General features: G+C 35.6%; 1 protein-coding gene across 2 annotated transcripts in view; it reads left to right on the top strand.

The window, feature by feature from the left end:
• syn2b (synapsin IIb) overlaps positions 1-21,957 on the top strand; it is an 89,548-nt gene that overhangs the window by 63,598 nt on the left and 3,993 nt on the right. Inside the window, exons 6-11 of one of the 2 annotated variants that reach the window (XM_006631029.3) lie at positions 3,120-3,182; positions 3,420-3,562; positions 6,482-6,556; positions 8,239-8,341; positions 15,536-15,685; positions 17,167-17,233. In XM_006631029.3, coding sequence (XP_006631092.2) covers positions 3,120-3,182; positions 3,420-3,562; positions 6,482-6,556; positions 8,239-8,341; positions 15,536-15,685; positions 17,167-17,233 — 601 coding nt within the window. Of the gene's footprint in view, positions 1-3,119; positions 3,183-3,419; positions 3,563-6,481; positions 6,557-8,238; positions 8,342-15,535; positions 15,686-17,166; positions 21,672-21,957 lie in introns of those variants that run through there. The other variant, XM_069189449.1, reaches the window with a different exon arrangement.

Raw genomic sequence — 21,957 nt, forward strand, 5'->3', positions numbered from 1 at the left:
AGCTGTTGCTACATTTAAATTCTAAATGCCTTTATTATATTAAAGAACCATTACAAAAATTGAAATCAGGTTTTTATTCATCCATCTTGTGATTTGTAGCCTAAAGCAAGTGCTTTTTGTCGTGATTCTTTAGGCTCCCTTTAAAATCCTGACAGATGAAGGCTGCCAGATGACTAAATCATTTTTTTTATGAAAAAGAGAAACCCAAGCTTAAACATGCTTTTTCCTTTGTCATTTTTAAACCAAGTAATCAGCCATAAATTTGACATAAAAGAAGAAGAAATATAATAACCTTGCTTCCTATTTTAGGTTGGTCTGTCATTCCGGTCTTGATTGCTCTGCAGGACCTGAATCATTATAATTAGTGGTGAATAACTGTCAGTCCCTTGGGGGTGTATCCCACTAACTAAGAAGACATGAATGCTGCAGGGGTCACACCTGGTTATTTCAAAGAGTAACTGTAATCATTCATCAGTTACTGTACCAGTCATACCTAGACCGTTTATAAAACACAACTACATTAAACAAGAAAGCAATATGATACAGTAATATGGCTTTCCAACATATGCATTATTAAAGTTACATTTTTCATTTTATTAAACATTTAATTGCCTACTAAAACATTCTTGCAATCCAATGTTTTTAATACACTTTTGCTGTAATTACTGTAGATTATTAATCCCTCCTACAGTATGTGGACCTGGTCTGTGCACTGCATTTTTCGTAGGATGCTTAAGATCTTCTTCAGCTGATCGTGTCTGTATGTATGCCAATCCTTGTCTTTATGGACATCACAGCCTATTTTGGTTAGTCAAAGCAATCACCTTCAGGTCTTACTGTACATAATAAGAATTTCGAGATTATCTCAAAGAGGTCTGTAAATTAGTTCAGTCAAAGTATCAAAATTCAGAATAAAATCTTGTGCACAATAATATTGATTTACATCAGTTAGAGTATGCGTTAGAGTAATCAATATGTTCTTGTGTAAAAACAAAAATGTCCCTACTGAAGAATTAAAGCTTCACCACAAACACAATTTGTGGTGATTATACTTAGCAAATTTGTAAGTGAGAGACTCAGTCCTAGTATGTTGGTATTTCTGTGCTTAATAACAGGTTGGTTTTATATAAAAACTCATAAGGTCACTTCTTATGTGTTGATCCTAGAAACACTGTTTCAAGATTGCAAGTCTGCTGCATGAGGCATGAATCCAAAAAGTATGGTGTTGTAAGATATATTTATGTCATTCTATCATGAAACAATGACACAATTTTCAGGAAATGGTTACTGTATGAAATAGCAATGTCTTCTCTAAAACAAAGTAACATATTCTCCAAGGGTTCCAAATGTACCAACAAAACTGGGAGAAAAATAAAAACTCCTGTCTTTTTAAGCTCGAAACACAATGGAAAACTGATAAACTGGGGTCTCATTTTAACAGCACCTCAAGAAGGATAGGCAAAAGATTAGTAGTGTAATCTGTTCTCTGACTTTCATTATGTTTAAATTACCAAGACGAGAGGCACCAAGGTGCATGAAAGCTTCCATAGATGGTAATCTCATAAATGCCCTGCAAAATGAACCACTTAATGTATCCCTGTCATTTGCACCAGTTGTTTACTTTCATTTCAATTAGCAGGCATGTGCTGATTAATCTCAGAGGATAGCTAAACCCAAGCTCTATCAGTGTCTTAATGCTATCAAACTAGTAAAACAATGAAAGAAAATCTGTATGGTTGCACTATCATAAGGCTATTTTGTTTTCAAGTCAGGCTGATTTAAAATATTAAATACTTTCTACATTTTTGCAATGCATTCTCCAAGGCCCTAATGCACACTTTTACATAAATGTATAAATTATAATGCATACATTTTATCCAAATGTACATAAGAGCATTTATAAAAGTAATCAAAACCCCAGGGCATCTACTCGAATGGTGTCTAAGAGTCTAAGAAATAGATATTCTCGGAAACAGGAGGGATATGTAGATGAGACATGGTTAGACTGATTATTTAATTTGTTTTATTTATGAAATTCTGCAGAATTTTATTCTGCTTGCATCTTGCTCTTTTTGAGGTGATCCTTAAGATTTGTAAATACATTTGAAAGAGGGTTAATAAACCTGTTAGAACAGAAATTAATCACACTATAATTCCACCATTACCCTTGGGGGCTGAAGGAAATAATATCATTAGGTCTGGAAGAAAATGGCTTTGTCATAATAGTGCAGATTAGTTTATTATACCAATACAAATACCAAGACATGTCACTGAAAATAGTTTATTCCCCCTAGTGGTTATAATGGGGAACTTGCATGGAAGTAAGTTCCAAATGTCTTTGTAATGTCATATTAAAAATGAGATTGGCTTAATGCTTTAAAATAGCATTGCTGAAAATAGGTGAAAATTAAGTAAAAGAACTGCAGATGTGAGAGGGAAATTCAAAAATAAGACATGCAACCATCTATTATCAGAATGCTGGTTATTTCCAGCACAGATTAGAGAAACCTGGAAGCACAGGTTTTAAGGAGCGAGTATGCATTGGACTAGATGATAGTCCATCAGAGCATTCAGGTGCACTAACCCCCATGCCTACAAGCTTAACAGATTGGCAACCTGAATGTAATGAAATCTCCTCATCATCTTATTTTCACTTTTAAGGCAAATTAACACTTGTTCAACCAAAGACCAAGTTATAGTTTCCCCTGCCTTCTGATGTAAGGGTCCACACAGCTGTGAAAAGGAATTTCATATAGGCTCACCTTTATAACAGCAGGTGTTAGCATTAGTCTCAGCCACTCATACACTCATAACAGTAGTTATAATAAAAGTCATTTCCTTAGAATAATACTACCCATTCTAGAATCCACCAAAAGTAAAGGTGTGATAGTTATTATAAGTCCTCAATATATATCAATCTTGATAAAATATAAAACAAATGACACTTCCCTCTTCATTTTGGGTGTTGTCTGATATAAACCCATTTCTTTGGAAAATCTCTTTGTTTGTACAGGATTATGCTGGTCGCAGACGTACATAAATAAAATGTCAGTTTTTTTTTCCTTTCAGGCATTTTGAGGTCAGGTGTTTTCAAGTGTTTTGACATCTTTATCTTTCAGATTGCCATGCCTACATTCCCTGTTGTTGTGAAGATTGGGCACGCTCATTCAGGCATGGGCAAGGTAAGGCCTGCTCTCTCCTTTGTCTCCTGCCAATTACCAATACTAAAACAGACACAACAAAGAATTTGGAACATTTATCTCTGCCATCCTTAAGCTTTTGCTAGTCATTTTCAGAGTGTGATTAGCGTATCATGTGTCTATCTAGTTACGTATTGCACACTGAGCTCTACTGGAGAGCAGCTGGCTTATAACATTGACTCCTTCTTCTGTGTCTTTTTCATTCCCGATCATCTAAAGGTGAAGGTAGACAATCACTATGACTTCCAAGACATTGCCAGTGTGGTCGCACTCACACAGACCTACGCTACCACAGAGCCCTTCATTGACTCCAAGTATGACATCAGGATTCAAAAGATAGGCAATAATTACAAAGCTTACATGTAAGTATTTCCATGTTTTAACTTTTTTTAAATGTAGACTTGCCGGTTATTTTTGTGTGGTATCCTTCCGATGTGAAATAGCCAGTGGTGTGTTTTTCATGCCTTCGCCCGAAGCTACAGACTGTAGACAGACCCCAGCCCCACTTTAAGCCACTTGTCTTTCAGCTTGTCCCAGTCCCGTGCCACAGGTGCATTGCCATTTGGAGAAGAGGCATGATCCTCTTCAGCAGCACTGCATGCCTACAAGCAGACCACAGGGGGCGCTGTGCCACTGACAGCCGAGATAGCCCTACTAAACCCTACTCCTAATAATAATAATACTTTGCACTTATATAGCACTTTTCTGGACACTCCACTCAAAGCGCTTTATGGATAATGGGGACTCCCCTCCACCACCACCAGTGTGCAACCCCACCTGGATGATGCAGCAGCAGCCATAGTGTGTCAGTCCAATCCCCACACACCAGCTCTCGGTGGGGAGGAGAACAGAGTGATGAAGCCAGTTTTGATATGGGCATTATTTGGAGGACATGATCGGTAAAAGCCAATGGGAAATTTTCCAGGACACTTGGGTAACCTCCTACTCTTTTTTAAAAAACACCCTGGGATTTTTAGCTAATTGTGAAATTGTGAGTCCGGACTTGACCTTCACATAATGAAGGAGCCCCTTGGGGACCCTGTATTTTAACTTGTGGCATTAAATAAATGTTTATAAATGTTCATGTGGCGGTATATAAAATGCATATTCTTTTGCGTTATTATCCTACCCTCAAGTAGTATAGTGGACTGAAAGTGGATAGATGATTTTCTTTTAATTTTCAGATTGGTGTGATGATTGTTATGACCTTTGATTGTTATCATTTGTTATGAGCTTTGTGGCCTTCTCATGCCATGCCCCAGAGTTTGGGAATTCTATCCCTAATGCTATCAGAGAGTAACCTTCGCTGAGCAAATTCACATCAAGACTCAAAACCTTCTTCTTTAGAAGGGCTTTTATTTAATAGGTTCTGCTTTACATTCCTACTGCATTCCAAACCCTTATTGTAATTGTGTTGATTCTGCTATTTGCTCTCCTTACGTACTTTCTTTTCTTACTGTAAAGCACATTCAGAAGCCACTTTTAGAGGTGCTGTGTAAAATAAAGTTTATTATTATTGTAGCTCACAAAACTACTAGCGGCACAGCAACTTGGCTAGTCAAGTTTAAAAAATAGTATAAAAGTAAAAATATCCTGTGATTGAAAGATTGTCGGGTGCCTTTTCGTAGTGTGGATGTTTTCTTTGTACATTGGAAATGCATTCTGGAAGGACCTAAGGAGGGTACCTGTAATTTGCTTGCAATTCTGACTCATGCAGTGAACAGCTGTAATGCAAATGGTCTGCTAATAAACATGTCACATGCACAATTACTTTGGTGAAGACCTGATACAACATAGCTTTGGAATGCAGCTTTTCCAATGACAATGACAAATACGTTTGGAGAATCATAAAAGTTTAATGGGCAGGAAAAAGTCTGAATACACACTGACAGCCTTCTAAAAAAAAGATAGAGAAGCCTGTTTTTTTTGCCACCATGAGTCACAATGGCTTGTAGTTAAAACAGTAACTGCAAAAATGGTTTTCTGCTCCATGTCTTCACCTACAGTACATTACTTTTGGAATACGGAGCTTTTGCTTTACCCCCTTGGCTGAGGGCCAACCATCTGGCTGTGGGACGAGAAAGTCAGGGGCGGAGATGGGGTGGAGGAGACTTACATAAGCTTACTATGGTGTTTATAGTTTTTCAGGAAGTGATGTCATGGAGAATTATGAGTTAGAGTACCAGAAATCAGGGAGACCCTAGCTGTAGTCATCCCTCCTGAACATTAAACATTCCATTGAAATGAATCCCAGCCAAAGGAGGGGAGAGGTTTAGAATCTAATCTAAAAAAATGTAGCTGTAATTCTCCCAAGGGACATTTAGGAAATTACAACAGTTAATTCTATTATGACACGAACATTTTTCTGTGACTTAATATAAAATGTCACTGCGGCAGGTTTTGAAACCACATAAAAGCAGACCTTTTAGAATATAAGAATATGTCAATATAATAGGTACAGTAGGTCAGTTAGTGTTTAGATTTAAGCCATAAGTCTAAAATCTGGTTTCATGCATATTAAGAATGATCTTTAATTAGTTTAATAAGTCAATATTAGTTTATGTTTCTATCAAAATAAAATAAAATAACATTTAAACATTAAATCACAATTCTCACTGTACAATCCCAAAAAATGACCTTCGTTTCCAAAGTCACACTATAGATTGTTGAACAGCCGATTGTTAAGTCAATATTCATGTTAAGTAATCCACTAAGCATACATGTGTATTTCACGGCCTCTTTTATATCCTTAATTGAAATAAAGTGAAGCAGTAATGAAATACTCTTTCTCCTTTCATTTAATTGTTCATGTTTTTGCACAAGAATTACAGCTGCCATAAGTAAAATGCTGTTCTCCCATGTGTGACTGTCATGGTTTGATTGACACAGTGAGAAGACATACAGTACCATTAGGGAGTTCATATTTTTCTGGTGCAGTTGAGTTAGCTTCAGATGTCACAATAAATCAATAGGTCTTTATATTAGGGGTCCATTATTTGTGTGATCCGCCTCACTTTCTTCACTTTTTTTCCAATATTAAAATGACGACGAGGCGTTAATCACTTCTTCTGTCAGTGTTCAGCATCAACACAACTGTGATTTGCTGGAAGTACTGTAGCTAAAATACAAAATAACCGTATTCACCCCCCGGGGGGCAATTTAAGATGCTTTGCTGTAGATGGTGCCAGTTGCCTACACGCTCCATATGAAAATATAGTGTATTTGTGCTGTCTGCTGACTTTGCATTTGTTTATATTAGTACTTGTATGATCCTTCAACAGGAGAACTTCTATCTCTGGCAACTGGAAGACAAACACTGGCTCAGCCATGCTGGAGCAAGTTGCCATGACTGACAAGTGAGTACTACAGTGCTGGAGGTAAACTAACTGAATACATACAGTATACTGTATAATGAGTTTATTAGCATAAACTCTACTGCTTAATTCTGATCTTAGTTAATTCAGTTGCGAGGGCATTTCAATGAATATGGTATCTGCAAGACCTCTTGTGCTATCTTGGCCCATGGTTACATGCGTTATCAACATAAAGATCGTGGGCCTTGTGCACCTGAAAGCTGGTTTCTCTTGCTAAACCAGTCTTGGAAGGCCGTTTGTCACAACCATCCTGCAGCAACAGGGTGTCATCATGTTGTGTGATGATGCCCAGCTGCATACTGGCAACTGCGCCTATGATCACTTGTGGTGTTACAGTAGTGAGGTGCTAGACCTCCGTCCTGACAGGTCTGAACTGGCTGGCAGATGGTGCAGTGGTCTCTGGGTTACATAAGCTTGACAGGAATTTCAAATAGATTTGATGTTTTGGTGACATGGAAGGAAATAGCCCTAATCAGGACATTGGTCTCAATGTGGAAGAATGACCATGGCCTTTGTATTGGTTATACCAAGAACAGTGTGCTAATAAATAACGGGACCTTTTGTTACTTTATGTATTGAATCACCTTTGTACGAAACAACTGGTTGATAATGTGAATTGAATTGCATATTAAGAAACATCCTGGCTTCACCCTGAGGTGTTTAAATGGAGAAGAAAATATGGAATATTTTTTGTGAGATGTTGTCAGCACCTGGTAAAATAAAAGAACCTTTTGATAATCAGCAGACCGAAACCCAGGACTGAGATCTAGTACATTTTCTAGTACATCCAGATGGTACACCAGTTGTGCCTGTTCTTGAAGTTATTAACCTGTATGTTTCTAAAAGAATAGGAGAAAATTGTGAGCAAGATGAAGCAATGTAAGATAAACTAATGAGAGTCTGTTTTTTCTTCAGCAAAAGTCTCCAAACTGCCTTGAACTTAACAGAAACACACTGAGTTCCTGTAAATGGGTTTTTATAAAACTGCAGCTATTTAGACAAGTAGATGTATTTTATCATTACCTCCCAGTTGGGTTATTGTGGTGCAAATTAGTACTAACATTAGGACATTACTTTGCTAATTAGAGCCAGCTACCATAATTAACGTTTAATAAAAGTTTAATACTAATTTGAAAACTTCTAGATTAAGTAGCCGGGAAGGATTTTAAACTGCTTTATTTTAAAGATTGACCTTGGGTCAAGGTCTGGTTTTAGCATCTTTTCAAAAAAGATCAAATCAAAAAACAAAATCAGGAACAGAAATATGGGAGCAATAAGTCCTTTGACTTCCTAAATTAAATTCAAGCTTCCTCTGCTATATTCAAAAGTCAGAACCAAAGCCAAACAAATGTATAATTTAATGATTAAATAATCAAGAATCAGAATACGTTTTGTCATGAAACAATATCTCAAGGCTTATCTGAATGCCTGATTCTATTCAAACACATCTAGTGCTATGGTGGTACATACAGATATTCTCAGCATAGCACAAGGCCATGTACTGTACCATATCACAAGCACAATAACGTGCATGACCATTGGGTTGACTTGTGTGAAAGTCTTCTTGACCTCCAATAAGTAAAACATTGATACAATATGTGTTAGTTTTATACTTACTGTATAATTGTTTTCAGGAGTAAATGTTATTTTCTTTCATTCAACAGGTATAGGCTGTGGGTGGATACCTGCTCTGAGATTTTTGGTGGCTTAGATATCTGTGCAGTTAAAGCTCTTCATGGCAAGGATGGAAAGGATTACATCACTGAGGTATGGGGGGAAAATTAATAGAATGTTCACGAAACTGTATTGTTGTAGTAGTAATAAAGACCACATGAGTGTAGTTGTATGTAAATACAATAGATCCTGAAAATTCTAAATAAAGGTTCCATTTTATACAGACAAGAAATGCACATCATCGTTTACACCAAATATTTCTACTTGTACATCACACTTTGTGACAATAATACCTGTAGGAAAACAATTTCCCCTAAAGAAGTCACTTGCAGAAATGGTTCCATATATTGCATTTTTGTATTTATAAAATGACTGCAAGATGACATTCCTCTGCTTCTTCTTCATAGAGGTAGAAACAATTTTCACTTGACAAAACAGCTTTATTTGCAGCTTAATTGTTTTTTTGTTTGTTTGGTTTTTTGTTATACTGCTTAATATGATGGAGCTAAATTCAAAACTGATCACTTAAGGCTTTAAGATCCAAGATTGTAATGCATATACAGCAGTCTGGGAGAGAGATTTTTCAAACAGAGGCTTTCAGACTAACAATGAGTTACTTGTGTAACAGGGCTTGAAATTTTATAAGGGGCCTGCTACAATTATGTCATTTCCCTAGCTATCTCTCTAAAACGCTTCAATTCCCTACATTAAGGGACTGGTCTTTCGGTGTCTTGTGCTGGATGTTGGTTTGGATTATGCAATTACAGTGGTTCAAATTTGGATTTCAAGCTCAGAGCTTGAATTTTTGAAGCTTTTAAAAAGAAACAAATTTCAACTGTATCATACAAGCAGCTCTACGGAAAATCATATACATAGTGTACAAGTGTAAATGACACTTTAACTGTTTTTTTTTGTTTTGTTTTTTTGTTTCTGTTTAGCTTTGTTTATCACATTTGTTTCTTTTCCACATGCAAAACTAGTCCAACTAAGATGCCTGCCTGGGCTATATGGAATAAGAGCATCCAAATTCATCAGTGAAAAAGCCTGAAAGCTCAGTGGGAAAACTCAATATTGGAATCTTTCAAATATTAATTAAACTAAAAAGCAATATATTGTAACAAATTCGGGTTCTTGGGGCTCGTGCCCTCGCCACACCAGTTCGTCCCTCACCCTATGGCCTCGAACCCAGGTCTCCAGTGTCTCTCACCAGGGGTCTTGCCAGCTGAGCTAAAAAAGACCTTCCTCAGCCCAATAGCCCTGCTATGTGCAGGGGCGCATTCGTTACACTATACTGTTATGGCTGTGATATGAACTTAAAGAGTCATTCACTGTAGAAGAACTCAAGTTCCATATATGGCTGTTATTGAAAAAAACATGTAAAGCCTTGAGACTGTTTTAGTAACGTACTGTAATCCCCCTAGGACAATCTGTGATAGTCTAGCATTTCTCCACAATGGAAGGCCAGCATGTGTGTAATCAAAACTAAATTTCCTGGCAACTTATTGGACATGCACAGGGACCTTTTGTTGATATTTGTTTTTATTTTTTAAGCACACAATAAAGCACGCTTTAGCCAAGAGCATTTCCAGCACACATTATAACCTAGAATATCCGGAGGAGAAAACTCTAGTGTTTTGGGAATGACCACCATCTTTCGTGGACAAATTTAAATTTACATATTTAATTCAGCAAAAAATAACGAAAACTTGTTTTTTATTCGGGAAAGTATGTTCTCAATTGTATTTTAATGTCAGACAGTAAAATTGCTATCTACATACACTCGGCTAGAAACATTTTTCCTTACTTATTAGCAGGTTGAGGCAGCAGAAAAACACCACCATTTTCTTACCCTAATCATAGCTTCAGGGGTTCTCTATTAGCAATACCTTTAATGAGCTTGCACTCCTGAAGGACCTGCAAACCTGTCAATCTGAGGTCCTGTGGATGTTTGAGAATCTGGTTAACCGATTATACAGATTTTACTAGGCATTAACCACTGCCACCACCCCCCCAGTTCATTAAAATTACCCTGTCTGCTCAAATATTGATAAATCCAAAGTTAATGAATATTTATACAGTTTATCGATGGTTCTATGTAGGTTCTAGATGTTTCAGTAGATCCACATAAAGTTATAAGGGTATAAGGTACATACTCATTTGCTAGTGTCCTTCATTAAATGGAGCATAAAGTGAAATCGTTTACCTAATGCGTAATGCCCCAAACTGCAACATTTTGACACTTTAATTTTTTGCTTTGGTTAAAAAAATGAGACAGGTAACGAATAGGGAATGCAGATCTACAACACTGCGTGGTGTGAAATGAGATTGATGTTGAGATTGAGATTGTGGGCCTGGTTAATATTTTGTGTACTTCGGTGTGCACTTTGCCATTGCTCCCATTCCATTCCAAATTCTTGCAATGGCTAAGTTCATGTAAATAAGACAATAAAAATTCATGGGATGATTAAGTTACATTCCACAAAGAAAGAACTGAACCGAAGATAAGCTTAGAACAAAGAAACAGATGAAAATCTAACTGACCTTTATTACCATAATGGGGCCTGATAATGCAGTCTGTGAAGACATTTTTCTCCTTAATATTGCATTGTGAGAATAGATGTCAGTGGGCTTCATTTCTAACTATTGAGCATTGTAGTGGAAAAAAGCTAATGGGTTATTAAATCATTTTGTTAATCTCCATTTACACCAAATAATAAAAGCAGAATAAGAATGTAATGGGCCCCTATGATCTAAAATTGCAACATTTATATTAATGAATGGTTATACATAACTCCGATGAAGCCTTTAACTTTCCTTCTATACTTTCTTTTCCTCAGAGCTGCAAAGGAAAATAGAATAAATAGCACCTTACTCACCAGGCTCTGTGTCTTTCACTAAAACTCTTAGATTTTAAAACATATTGGTTCTATTGGCATTTATGGGTCAGGATTTTTATCTGTAATTTTCCCATCAGAAAGTTACAATCTATTGCAACAAATAACCTCCAGGTCATAATCAAAACATTAAAAGACCTGTATTCTACTGTGGCACTTGAACACAGATATTTACTCGAATAACAGAGATTAGAAATACGCAAAGAGGTTATATTAAACATTAACACCCATAATCTGAAAAGACTGCATAACATTATTTACAGAGAGATCAAATTATTGTTGGAGGCTTCCTTGTATAGTTTAAAGGTTCACAACAGTTGATACAATGCAAACTAAAAATCAGCATGGAGATCTGAACAAACAGGAGCTGAAGCCTGGATATTACTTTGAGTATTGCTTTGTGTTTGAAGTTATTATTTTTATGCAAATGTACGTACTTATGTGAACAGAACTCTATCAATGATGTAAGAGCTATTCCATGCATTTGTGCCTTACTGTTTCTGAGGAATGGTTTTCTTCTTTTTCCTTGTAAATATACTCATTTTGTGCTTCACCTGAGAAAACAATCCACATGCCATCAGATCAGTCCTGTTGGAAATAGACTGACTGTAAAAGGTGAAAGATTGTGCTCAGATATATTTTAGGATACTGCAGAGAAAGACTGAAGAGGGAAAAAAAACATTAATAGCAAGTGGCCCCTTGTTAATGTCATGTAATAAAATAAATAATATTTGCATTGATATTTGTAGCCAGTAGGCAATATACTTTTTCAAGTGTTCTGTTGTGACTCTTCAACATTCATGCACACAGAAAAAACAAATGCACGCTTTGAATGGTACTCATTAATTAATGTTAATGTTAATCATTTTTAACAGAAAATGTCTTCCAGCCATACATCTCTGATCCTGAAAGCAATTGTTTTAAAAACATTTTTTGACTCTGTTCAAAGCAAAATATTAACTAATGTTAATTAGAAGCAAATATTTAAACTGAAAATCACCACTGACTATCCAACAATACAGATATTTCTGGTATAAAAAGGTGAATACAATGAATGCATTAATAAAAAAACAGATTAGAAAGTCAAAAATAAATGACATAACATGTTAATTATGAGCTTATCTAATGATGAATTTGTAGAGAGTTATACAGCACATCCCCATAGTTAAACATTTTACATTTTACACATTGCTGTAATGATTTTCCAGCATTGTAGTGAGAGATTCAGTGTTTAATGATTAGATTTTTTGGGTATTACTTATAACAGTACTGTCTGTTGCTATGGAAATAGTTAACTTTTTGCTGTATCCTCTCCAGATAGAGCATTGAGATTGAGTGGCTACCTCAGGTTGCCATGGAAGCTGTTTTTTCAAAACCAAATGGGAATGTTTACACTACACACAGGCAGTTTGCCACTAAGAAATATATTACTTTGGCACATCATAACCGTTTTTTGGTTTTAGCACTGTTAAATGATATGCTACTACACTATTTACTTGGTATACTGTAAATTTTTCAGGTGAAAAATGTTTTCTCAAGACAAAAAATGTGTCAGTTCTTGGATTAAAGAAAACAATGTCACCTATACGAAACAGAGTACTTCTGTTGAATGATTGAATAGGAACTTTGCTGCCTGATTTTTAATAAGTGAACAATTTAGAGTTAGTTCCAGCCACCTGCACTCAAATCAACTGAGACCCTAGCAGCTGCCATGTCTTGTTGGTGTTTATTCCCAATCATGTTTGAAATTGTATTCAATTAGGGTGTACAGGTCTTACCATTTATCTCAATTATCTCATTTATCTCGATCATAATGAGATACAGCCGCCCATGCGTGGAGAGACAGATATTGTTTATTTTAAGCTTTGTCTCACACCAATACTATATTTGTGTTTATGATTAATCAAGTATGTACTAGCTTATGTTAACATAACGTGTACTATACCCCCCAAAAGTCTTTACAGTTGCAATAGACAAAACCAGTAACATTTCTTGGTATGACAAGAGAACTTTCTCTTTGACAAGAGAACTAAAACATACTGAAGAGGCAAACATCTAACTCCAAAATACACTGGGAGAGCTTGCTTATATAGACAGCAAAAAAGAAATTAATTAAAATGTAGCTTATATAAAGACCTCATGGACAGCTTATACTGTAAAAGTACGTTTACATTTGGCAGTTTGAAAATAACATAAAAGACTTCATTTTAGTTTAATCTTTTCTAAACTTAGTTAAAAGAAAATAAAAAAACTTCGCAGATTTCTGTACTGTAGTAAAATATTAGCACAGAGGGAGAGGAAAAGCAGAGACAGGCCTTTCTGTAACATCTCTGCCCTCCCTGCTGCTGGACAATATGGGGATGTGGATGTTGGTCATCAGTAATTCTCCTGCTGGCTAAAGGCAATTCCATTCAATTAATTTCATTCCAGCATCATTGCCTGGAAATTACTTAATGTTACCCCAGAATCCATGCAAGGCGACTTGCAGTTATCTCACAAAGAAGATGAAAATATCATTGGAAAAATACACGAATGGACAGATCCTAATGGCTCCAAGTCATAATTTAAGACATTCAGCAAAGGGTTGTATCTCAAAAATGTCAAAAGGAGGAATAGGTCAGTGTATGTTTGTGTACATGAGATTAGTGATTGCTGGCCTGCTCTGTTTTTTTACACATACAAGGTTTGTGTCAGGTATGTGAGGTATGTCCCGGAGACACCTTGGAAATTTCATAGGTAAAAGTGAGAGAACAAAGCAGAAAATGTCGGCTTCTGATATATAAGGCAGTTACAGCCTTGTTCAACGCGAGAAAGGCATGACCGTGAGTGCAGGGATATCTAGAAGAGCCAAAGTCTCTTAAGTGTTGCTTTTTACTTAAGACTGACTAAAAGAGAAGAGTTAAGGGGAAATATTCCCCACAGTGCTGCTCTGTTTTCACTTTTGTGGAGAGTTTAAGAATTTCTGTATACTTTTGCAAAACCAAGTGCACAAATTAAAGAGTTATTATGCTATTTTATACCCCATAAGATAATGAACATACTAATGTGGTGTTGAATGCATTTTTGTAGACATAAAAAAGATAGATTGAGATCATTTAATTACATGTGAGATGGTATAGTGGCTGTGCAACTGACAAAATTAGTTCTATTTGATGTAGGGCATTTTGAAAACATAAAACATAACAAAACTTGTCTTTTTAAAAACAGTTTATGATGAATTGATCATTAAACCGCTGTTTGTAATACAAGAGATTTTCCATGTTCGTCATTGTAGAGTCTATTAGTATGTTCTACAATAATAAGAGATTAATAATTTGATTAAGTATACTATTTTAAACAAATGCTTGACAAAAAAGTTTGACTTAATTTCACTCTAGTCAGAGATTGTCAAAGCGTTTTCTAGTTTCTTTAAACATTTTTTATTTATTTTACAGTAGAGCTACAGTATATGATTTATACCTAAAATGATCTGAACATAAGTTTTTCAGAGTCTAAAAGCACAATTATTTTATTTGTCTATTTTGTATGCTAAGAAGTTGGAAAAGCTAATTACGTGCTTGGAAACCAAATCAAAATAAGAAACGAAACAGTCACTTACACATGGAAATGTATTAAAATTGCCTTTACTTTCTCCAAAAATCATTCTAAGCTTCATTTTAACACAAAATCAAGACTTGAATTTGTAGTGCTGGATTAATGAATTTTGACAGACAGGGTAATTGTTTCTCTCAAGCTGTGAAGATTCAAGATTATTTTCCTCATGTTGCTTCATGCTTTGCTCAATGCAGTGCTGTCTGGGATATTTTCCCAAGGATTCAGCTTCTCCCATCCTGCCTTAGTGCAGTGGGCAGACTGGGAATGTCTGGCCAGGCTGGTGACAAGCCGTTGAAAAGATCAGGACTCCTTAGCCAAAACTTAGCGAATCATTTTTTTTTGTATTCCAGTGTTTTTATTTTATTATTAAATATTTGTATGATTTATTGAAAAAATTAACCATAAATATACAGGTTGGACAATATTTACAGTGTGAGGTTTAATTAGTATACAGCAGTGGTTTGACTGAATGCATAAACATAGGTTATATACTATAATTCTTTCTTCGGCCTACTATTTTTAAAGCTCTTACTGTACCATAAAAATATATTTAGAGAGAGCAGCAGAATTTAGTGTTCTGTGAGCTGCAGGACAGAAAAAAGGCCCATTGGCTTCTCGGTTTCTGAAAGCAAATTTAACTTGATTTACTGTACATGCAATATACTTTGATGTGTGTCTGATGCTTGGATATGTTAGTCTGCCAACTGAGAGATGTGCTAAGTCTTCCAGATCAATTGCACAGCTCAGCCTGGGATTCTGTCCCCTGTGAAGCTCTTGTTTTCTTGTTTGCATAATGTAGGTAGTGGGTTCTTCAATGCCACTGATTGGGGAGCATCAAGCCGAAGACAGGCAGCTCATTGCTGACATGGTCATGACCAAAATGAATCAGGTGGTACCGAGGACACCTACTCCTTCATCTCAGAGACCCACCACCATCCAGCCACCGCAGGTAAAGAAATCTCTTTTTATATTGAACAGAGATTGAAAACAGGGGGTTCCCACTGGCACATACAGTACAGGAACCCTGCTCGATCAGATCATAAACTGAGTTCCGTGATCCAGACCTTGCTAGTTGAAGCACTGGTCATGTCACAAACCCTTGCCACAAACACTTGTTCCTTTGCAGCCTACGCATGCTGACGCATCTGCCTACTTGAACTATAAACCAAGTATGATTGACGTTAACGGATCCCCGGTTGTGCACCGAGGAGTAGACTTGTAGCAGCAGTAATAGTAATCTTATTCGTCACCTGGGGCTGTCTTGGCTTTCTGGCAAGCAGCAACTCATCTGACTGGGCTTGCAGTGAAGTCACTTAGAGAAATTGCCACTCCTCCACTCAATGCCAATTCTAGGTCAGGTTATGTAGAGCTTGCAATGTGCCATATGCCGGAAATGTCCATGTGTCTCATCCTGTCCCAAGAACAAAAAGGAGCTGTTAATGGAGACAAGTCTTTACTGGCGATTCCAATATTTTTCAAATCAAAACAAATCTTTTTGGTGCACGTAAAGATAAATATATTCAAGGGAAATATTCAACTAAAAGCCCAACAACAAATGAAGATAGAAATGTATATGTACAATATAAATGCAGGTATCAACTGATTTTGTTACACAACATCTTGCAGCAACATCTAACAGCAAGCAAAGCTCTGTTAGAATATAATAATTAAATATGTCACCACCATTAAAAAAGGACATTCTGGGTTGCATTTGTACATTGTACGCCTGTGTTTAGTGCTCCATCTTCTGGGGAATGAAAAGAACTACCATTTATTACAGCCATCAAATCCAAAATATTAGGTTTGAAGGTGAAGCTAAATTACATTTTCTGTTTTATTCACTGCGTGCATTGCTCTTTTTATCGGTCACCATATTTCAACCCTCACAATCATACATTCCATCTTTTTTATCACAAGAGTAAGAAATCCATTGATTTTTTTTATAGCTTTTAACCACGCCCTTCCCCTTTGCCCATAACATTTTCTGTGTACAGCAGTCAGTCAAGACTGGATTGATCTCCATTTGCGAATCTACCATTTCTGAAAATAAAACGTCTCTGTCCTTTTTCCTTTTTTAAGTTTAAGATTGAAATCCATGTGTGAAATGATGTTGTGTGCATGTTACAGTATAATAATAAGGCTGGTTTCGCAGTCCAAGACGTACAGTACAAGATTTGTTTACTAAAATATAATTAGGAAGTCCTATCTGTAGTCTGTAAAACTACTAGATGTTAGTAGATAATAGTTCACCAGGTCAGTGTTTATGATACACTTTACTTTAAGGTTACTTAGGTAACAAGCTAGTATAAAATAACATTTTAAGGTAGACCAGCAGTGTACTCTTTGTCTGTGGTTCTGAGGATGACTGATGGCAAAAGGCAATATTTGGAGTCCTTATGGCTGGCCTACCAATGTCTTTGTTTCTTTCAGAGCGGCTCGGTAAAGGAAGGTCTGACAGACAGCAGCAAAGTTCCACCTCAGCGGCCCCCTCCCCAAGGTTGTTTACAGTACATTCTCGACTGTAATGGCGTTGCAGTAGGACCGAAACAAGTCCAGGCAAACTAACCTTAGAGCGGTACAGTGAAGCGTCTTAGCCAAATAAAACACCAGACCGAAAGAACATAAAAATAAAAGAGAAATGTTTTCTGTGCAATTCTGCAGTGTTTCAGTGCTGACCTGGACTGTGTTTTTTCTATGCAGTGTCAAAATGTACTGTCCAACTTGTTTACCCGTTCATGTCTGTGCTTGTAATGGCTGCCTTTGTTTCTCTGTAAATCTTGTGGTTTTTCAGGGCTGTTGTTCATGGTGTACAAAACGAAAGTGTGCCTAAATCAAGTCCAGTGCTGCTTTGTCTTATTAAGTATTTAATATTTTAACTTTTTTTTTACTTACAACGTTTCTTCATATTGTGGGGTGAAATGCGGTTTGAGACTAAAACCCTTTGCTTATCTGTGTGTGTGATAGTTGTGGTGTTTCCTTTTCTTTCACCTGATATATCCGTATATATAAATATATTTTTTGCATGAATGATGTAAAGACAGATAAAGACAAGTGTATCGGAGATGGCGTTTATGTGTGGGATGAACACAAGATGTTTCTTCTAAAAATCTCACTTTATTATATCTGTAAAAGATGTTATATCTGTATTTTGAGCATGGAAATGGTTTATATAAGAAATAAGTGTTGTCCTAGGCTACATAAAAATGGATGTGGTTGACCTGCAAAAGAGCAAGCTGTTTTCAGTGAAGTTTTAATCATTCCTTAAATTTATATAGTGCTTTTCATTCCTAAGGATCCCAAAACATTTTACACACAGGAGAATACCTACTCTATCTAGTTCTGAACTATGGCACCCACCTGGGTGAAGACTAAGAGCCATTGTGTCTCAGCAGCACCACTACACAACACATCAGGCAGAGAAGTGAGAATGGCTGAAGTAAGGTGGAATATTAGGAAGGCTAGATTATATAAGCCTATACTGGACTTATATACTGTAGGACACAGAGGTTAACACCTCTACTCTTTCAAAACAGAGTGATACAGGCAGTTTTAGCAATAATAGTCAGAATACAGTAATAGTCGTCAGAAATTGATTCGTTCAGCTTCATAACAACATGAGAGTGACTTTTTTCATACGTGTTCTTATTTGATTTTAAAAATTCTTTTCTTAGGGAATTTATAATGTTGTTTTTATATTATATACGGGACCTTTTTCAAACTTTCCTTCTGACATTATAAGTTAAATGCTGTGTAAAAACACCAGTACGTGTTCTCTGCTAAATTGATTAAGCTCTAAAGCTAGCATACTTTCTGTATATGTTGGTGAGCACCAGTGGTTTGGATTGTGGTTGTTTTGTAGACACTGGAAATTGAATGTCTGTTGTTTCTATGCAGTAACTATACCAATGAGGATATTTTATAATGTGTCATCAGAAGCAACAACACGTCTTACGTAACCATTACCATGAAAGAATTTCATTACATATTGATATGAGTTCTAAATCCCTTAATGCTACATTTGTTTAGTGACCAGATATTGAAAAACTAAAAAGTGAATTAGCAGAATACTAAGGCCCTTATATATAAAGCCATGCTCCACTTCAGTTTAACTTTTTGTGTGATAAGTGTTCTTGTTTCTTCACAATCCAAATGAACAAGAATTTATCTTATATACAAAAGTACCTTTAATCTTGATGACATTAATAATGTACACAAAGTATCAAATTATTATGTTTATGTCATATGTTTCTGAATTTTGTGGATGATTACTGAGCAAGGAACAACAAACTAGTCGAAATTGCAAGGACAAGATCAAATTAATAACGTAGAGGTGCTATTTGCTGAAATAACAAATTGAATTATTCCATTCATTGCCTTAACTCTAACTTTTAAAAACGAGCATGGCAAGCCGATTGATATTAACTTTCTACCATAATATAATAAACTATAATATAATTTCTACCTATAATAAAATAAGTAGCATTAGTAAAGGATTTGTGAGTAATATGAAAATTCTGATAAAAGTATGATCTTAATCATAAACCTGCCAGCCTCTCCATACTGTAACTATAGGCTATAACTGTCCTTGCTTCATCAACAAGGCTTGTAATGGATGTACTGTAGGTTTAGTTTGATTATAATGGCTTAACCAACAAGGCAGATTGTTCCACAAATCTTCTCAGTGCCTAAGCTTGTTCCTTAGGATACCAAGGGGCTTTGCAACAACATACATGTACACACAGTTTATCCAGTGGTAAAAGTCTCATTTATTGTTGAAGGTACTGTGTTTTCTTCACTGGAGGTCTGATAATGTTACACTGGGCATTTTGACAAAGGGAGCTGTCATGTGTCACGTGTAGCTTAATGTGCAAAAACACAATGCTAAATATTGCTGCCACTGTCATTTAAGAGTAGTAACCTAATGCTTTACATTCTATATTATTCACCACCTTTTAGAGTTAGGAAATTCACAAAATTGTATTTAAAGTACATTTGGATAATGTCACTGTTGTGTACTATGATTTGAAAAAAATCTTTTATGCCTTTTAAGATCAGTGATATCTAACATTGGTTATTTCTTCAGTAATGCAATAGCATTCCTTTTAATTTGTTACAAGTCAAAAGGTATTGGTTTCTATTCTCATTATTCTGCCTTTAAACATAAAAGATGGAGAAAAAGTGGCTTTAGGCACTTTAACAAAGTAAACATAATGTGTATTGGAGACCAAAAATTGTAAAAAAAAGATTGTCTAGTAATAGTTTTTATGTTCATTCTATTATGTTTTTTATTAATGATAATGCTCTGAGATGAGTATGAATTACAGTGATCAGTGATCCATAGTTGTGATTACTAACTTTCACATGCTTTGGCTGTGCTTCATGAAACCCAGAATGAGCATTCTTGGCTTTGAGTGTTGTATTATATACACTTTTTAGAAATGATCAAAAATAAAATTATTTAATGTTGTAATTGCAACTTGTAAAAGAGACTGGTAGATTCTTATGAAGCTACCGAAATCAACCTAACAGGAATGGACAGTTCATCAAGATGTTTTGAAATCTTTTTTCCACCCATAGCATTTATAGACAATGACTCCTGTTGCTTTGTTTATATTGACCGAATATGTTGGCCTTTTCTTAGTGGTCAGTCTTTGGACAATAGCTGGAATATATTAATATTTATTGTGTATTTCTTGGGGTACTTAAATATAGTCAACATAGTCTGATAACTCTCAATACCATTTATAGCCATTTACCTTCAAATATGGTGCCACTGACTGTATAGTTAGAAAGGTGGATGATTTGTTCTTTATTCAGAAACAGATAAAAAAGGCACACATGTGAACAAATATTGACAGTCGCAATATGAATTTACTATTTTTTTTAATTGCAGAGATTTTATTTTTAGTTATATTGAATGTAAAGACAAATAAAAAAACATACTGTATTGAAGCTTTTCCCTCTGCACACAAAGTAATTGCATTTACAGTACATACGTAAGATGATTGACCAAAGTTTTATGTAGTATTAATGTAACAAATATTAGTGCAGGCTGTATTTGAGTAAAAAATAGAGTTATTAGTTACTAAATTTAAAAGTTACAATAAAACTATATTGCACTCCATAACCTTTTTAATTTTTGCAAACATTTTCTTTTCAAGGCTAAAGACTGTAAACATCCAAATAGCTAGGCTGGTTGTGCACTGTTTTAGAATTGTAATAGGTTATATTGTTCTCCTATTTCCAAAATCTTAAAACTTATCTTGCAAAAAAGAAATATCTTTGAGAAGCCATTCATATATATTTAATAGAGCTTCCTTCATCATTCAAATTATTTAAGTAGGCACTGGAGAATGGTATACCTTTGAACCATAACAGAAAAAGGAAAAATAACATTTTTAAACACAGGATATTTTTTTGTCAATTTTAAATACCACCAATCTTAGAACAATACATCCAAAATTAGATTTCTGTTGTTTCTGTGAAAGCCTTTTCTGGACCAGTTACATGTTAAACATGAAGGCATTCATATCGAAAAAATGCAAAACTTTACAGAACTGATGCATTTCCAGAAGTAAAATGGTTTTTAAATGCTTTATATATCAGAACGTTTGTCAATTTTATCTAGTTCTGTATTCACACCCATGACTGTTAACTTGATTTACCTAAGGAAAACATTTCTCCGGTGCAGTTTTTAAGTGATTTGGCTGGTTTTGAATGTTTTTCAGCTTCCATTCTATATAGTTTTAATCCACTGATATGTATTTATACCAATTGTTCTAAATTTTCAAGAAAGAGAACTGTTTGTCCTTTTTTTAAATCCAGTACTATGGTTGAAATGATTGTGGATGATTGTGGATGAATTGCCCTGCTTCTTGCCTGATACTTTTGCCCCCTTTATCCTTTCCTGGCAATAAAGCTTCCTTTGCAAGATCCGTATGTTCTGTGTTACAATATTTGTTATGAAACTGAAAATTTTATTTCTCAACCTTTTAAACTAACACTCATTCATACAGAAGTAACCTTGACAGAAGGATATTACCGTTTTCTCAGGTTTACACTAAACTCTGGGTCAGATTTGTCTGCAATGCTCTTATTGTGCTTGCCCATCTGTTGAGGTGCAAACTCAAAGCATAAAATGATATTTGAATTAATATGTGATACAAAATGATTACTGTTTGTAAAGTCAATCATCCCACGTGGAGTGCAATTAATCATGCA

The sequence above is a fragment of the Lepisosteus oculatus genome, chromosome 4 (genome assembly GCF_040954835.1).
Source record: "Lepisosteus oculatus isolate fLepOcu1 chromosome 4, fLepOcu1.hap2, whole genome shotgun sequence".
NCBI classification, from domain to species: Eukaryota; Metazoa; Chordata; class Actinopteri; order Semionotiformes; family Lepisosteidae; genus Lepisosteus; species Lepisosteus oculatus.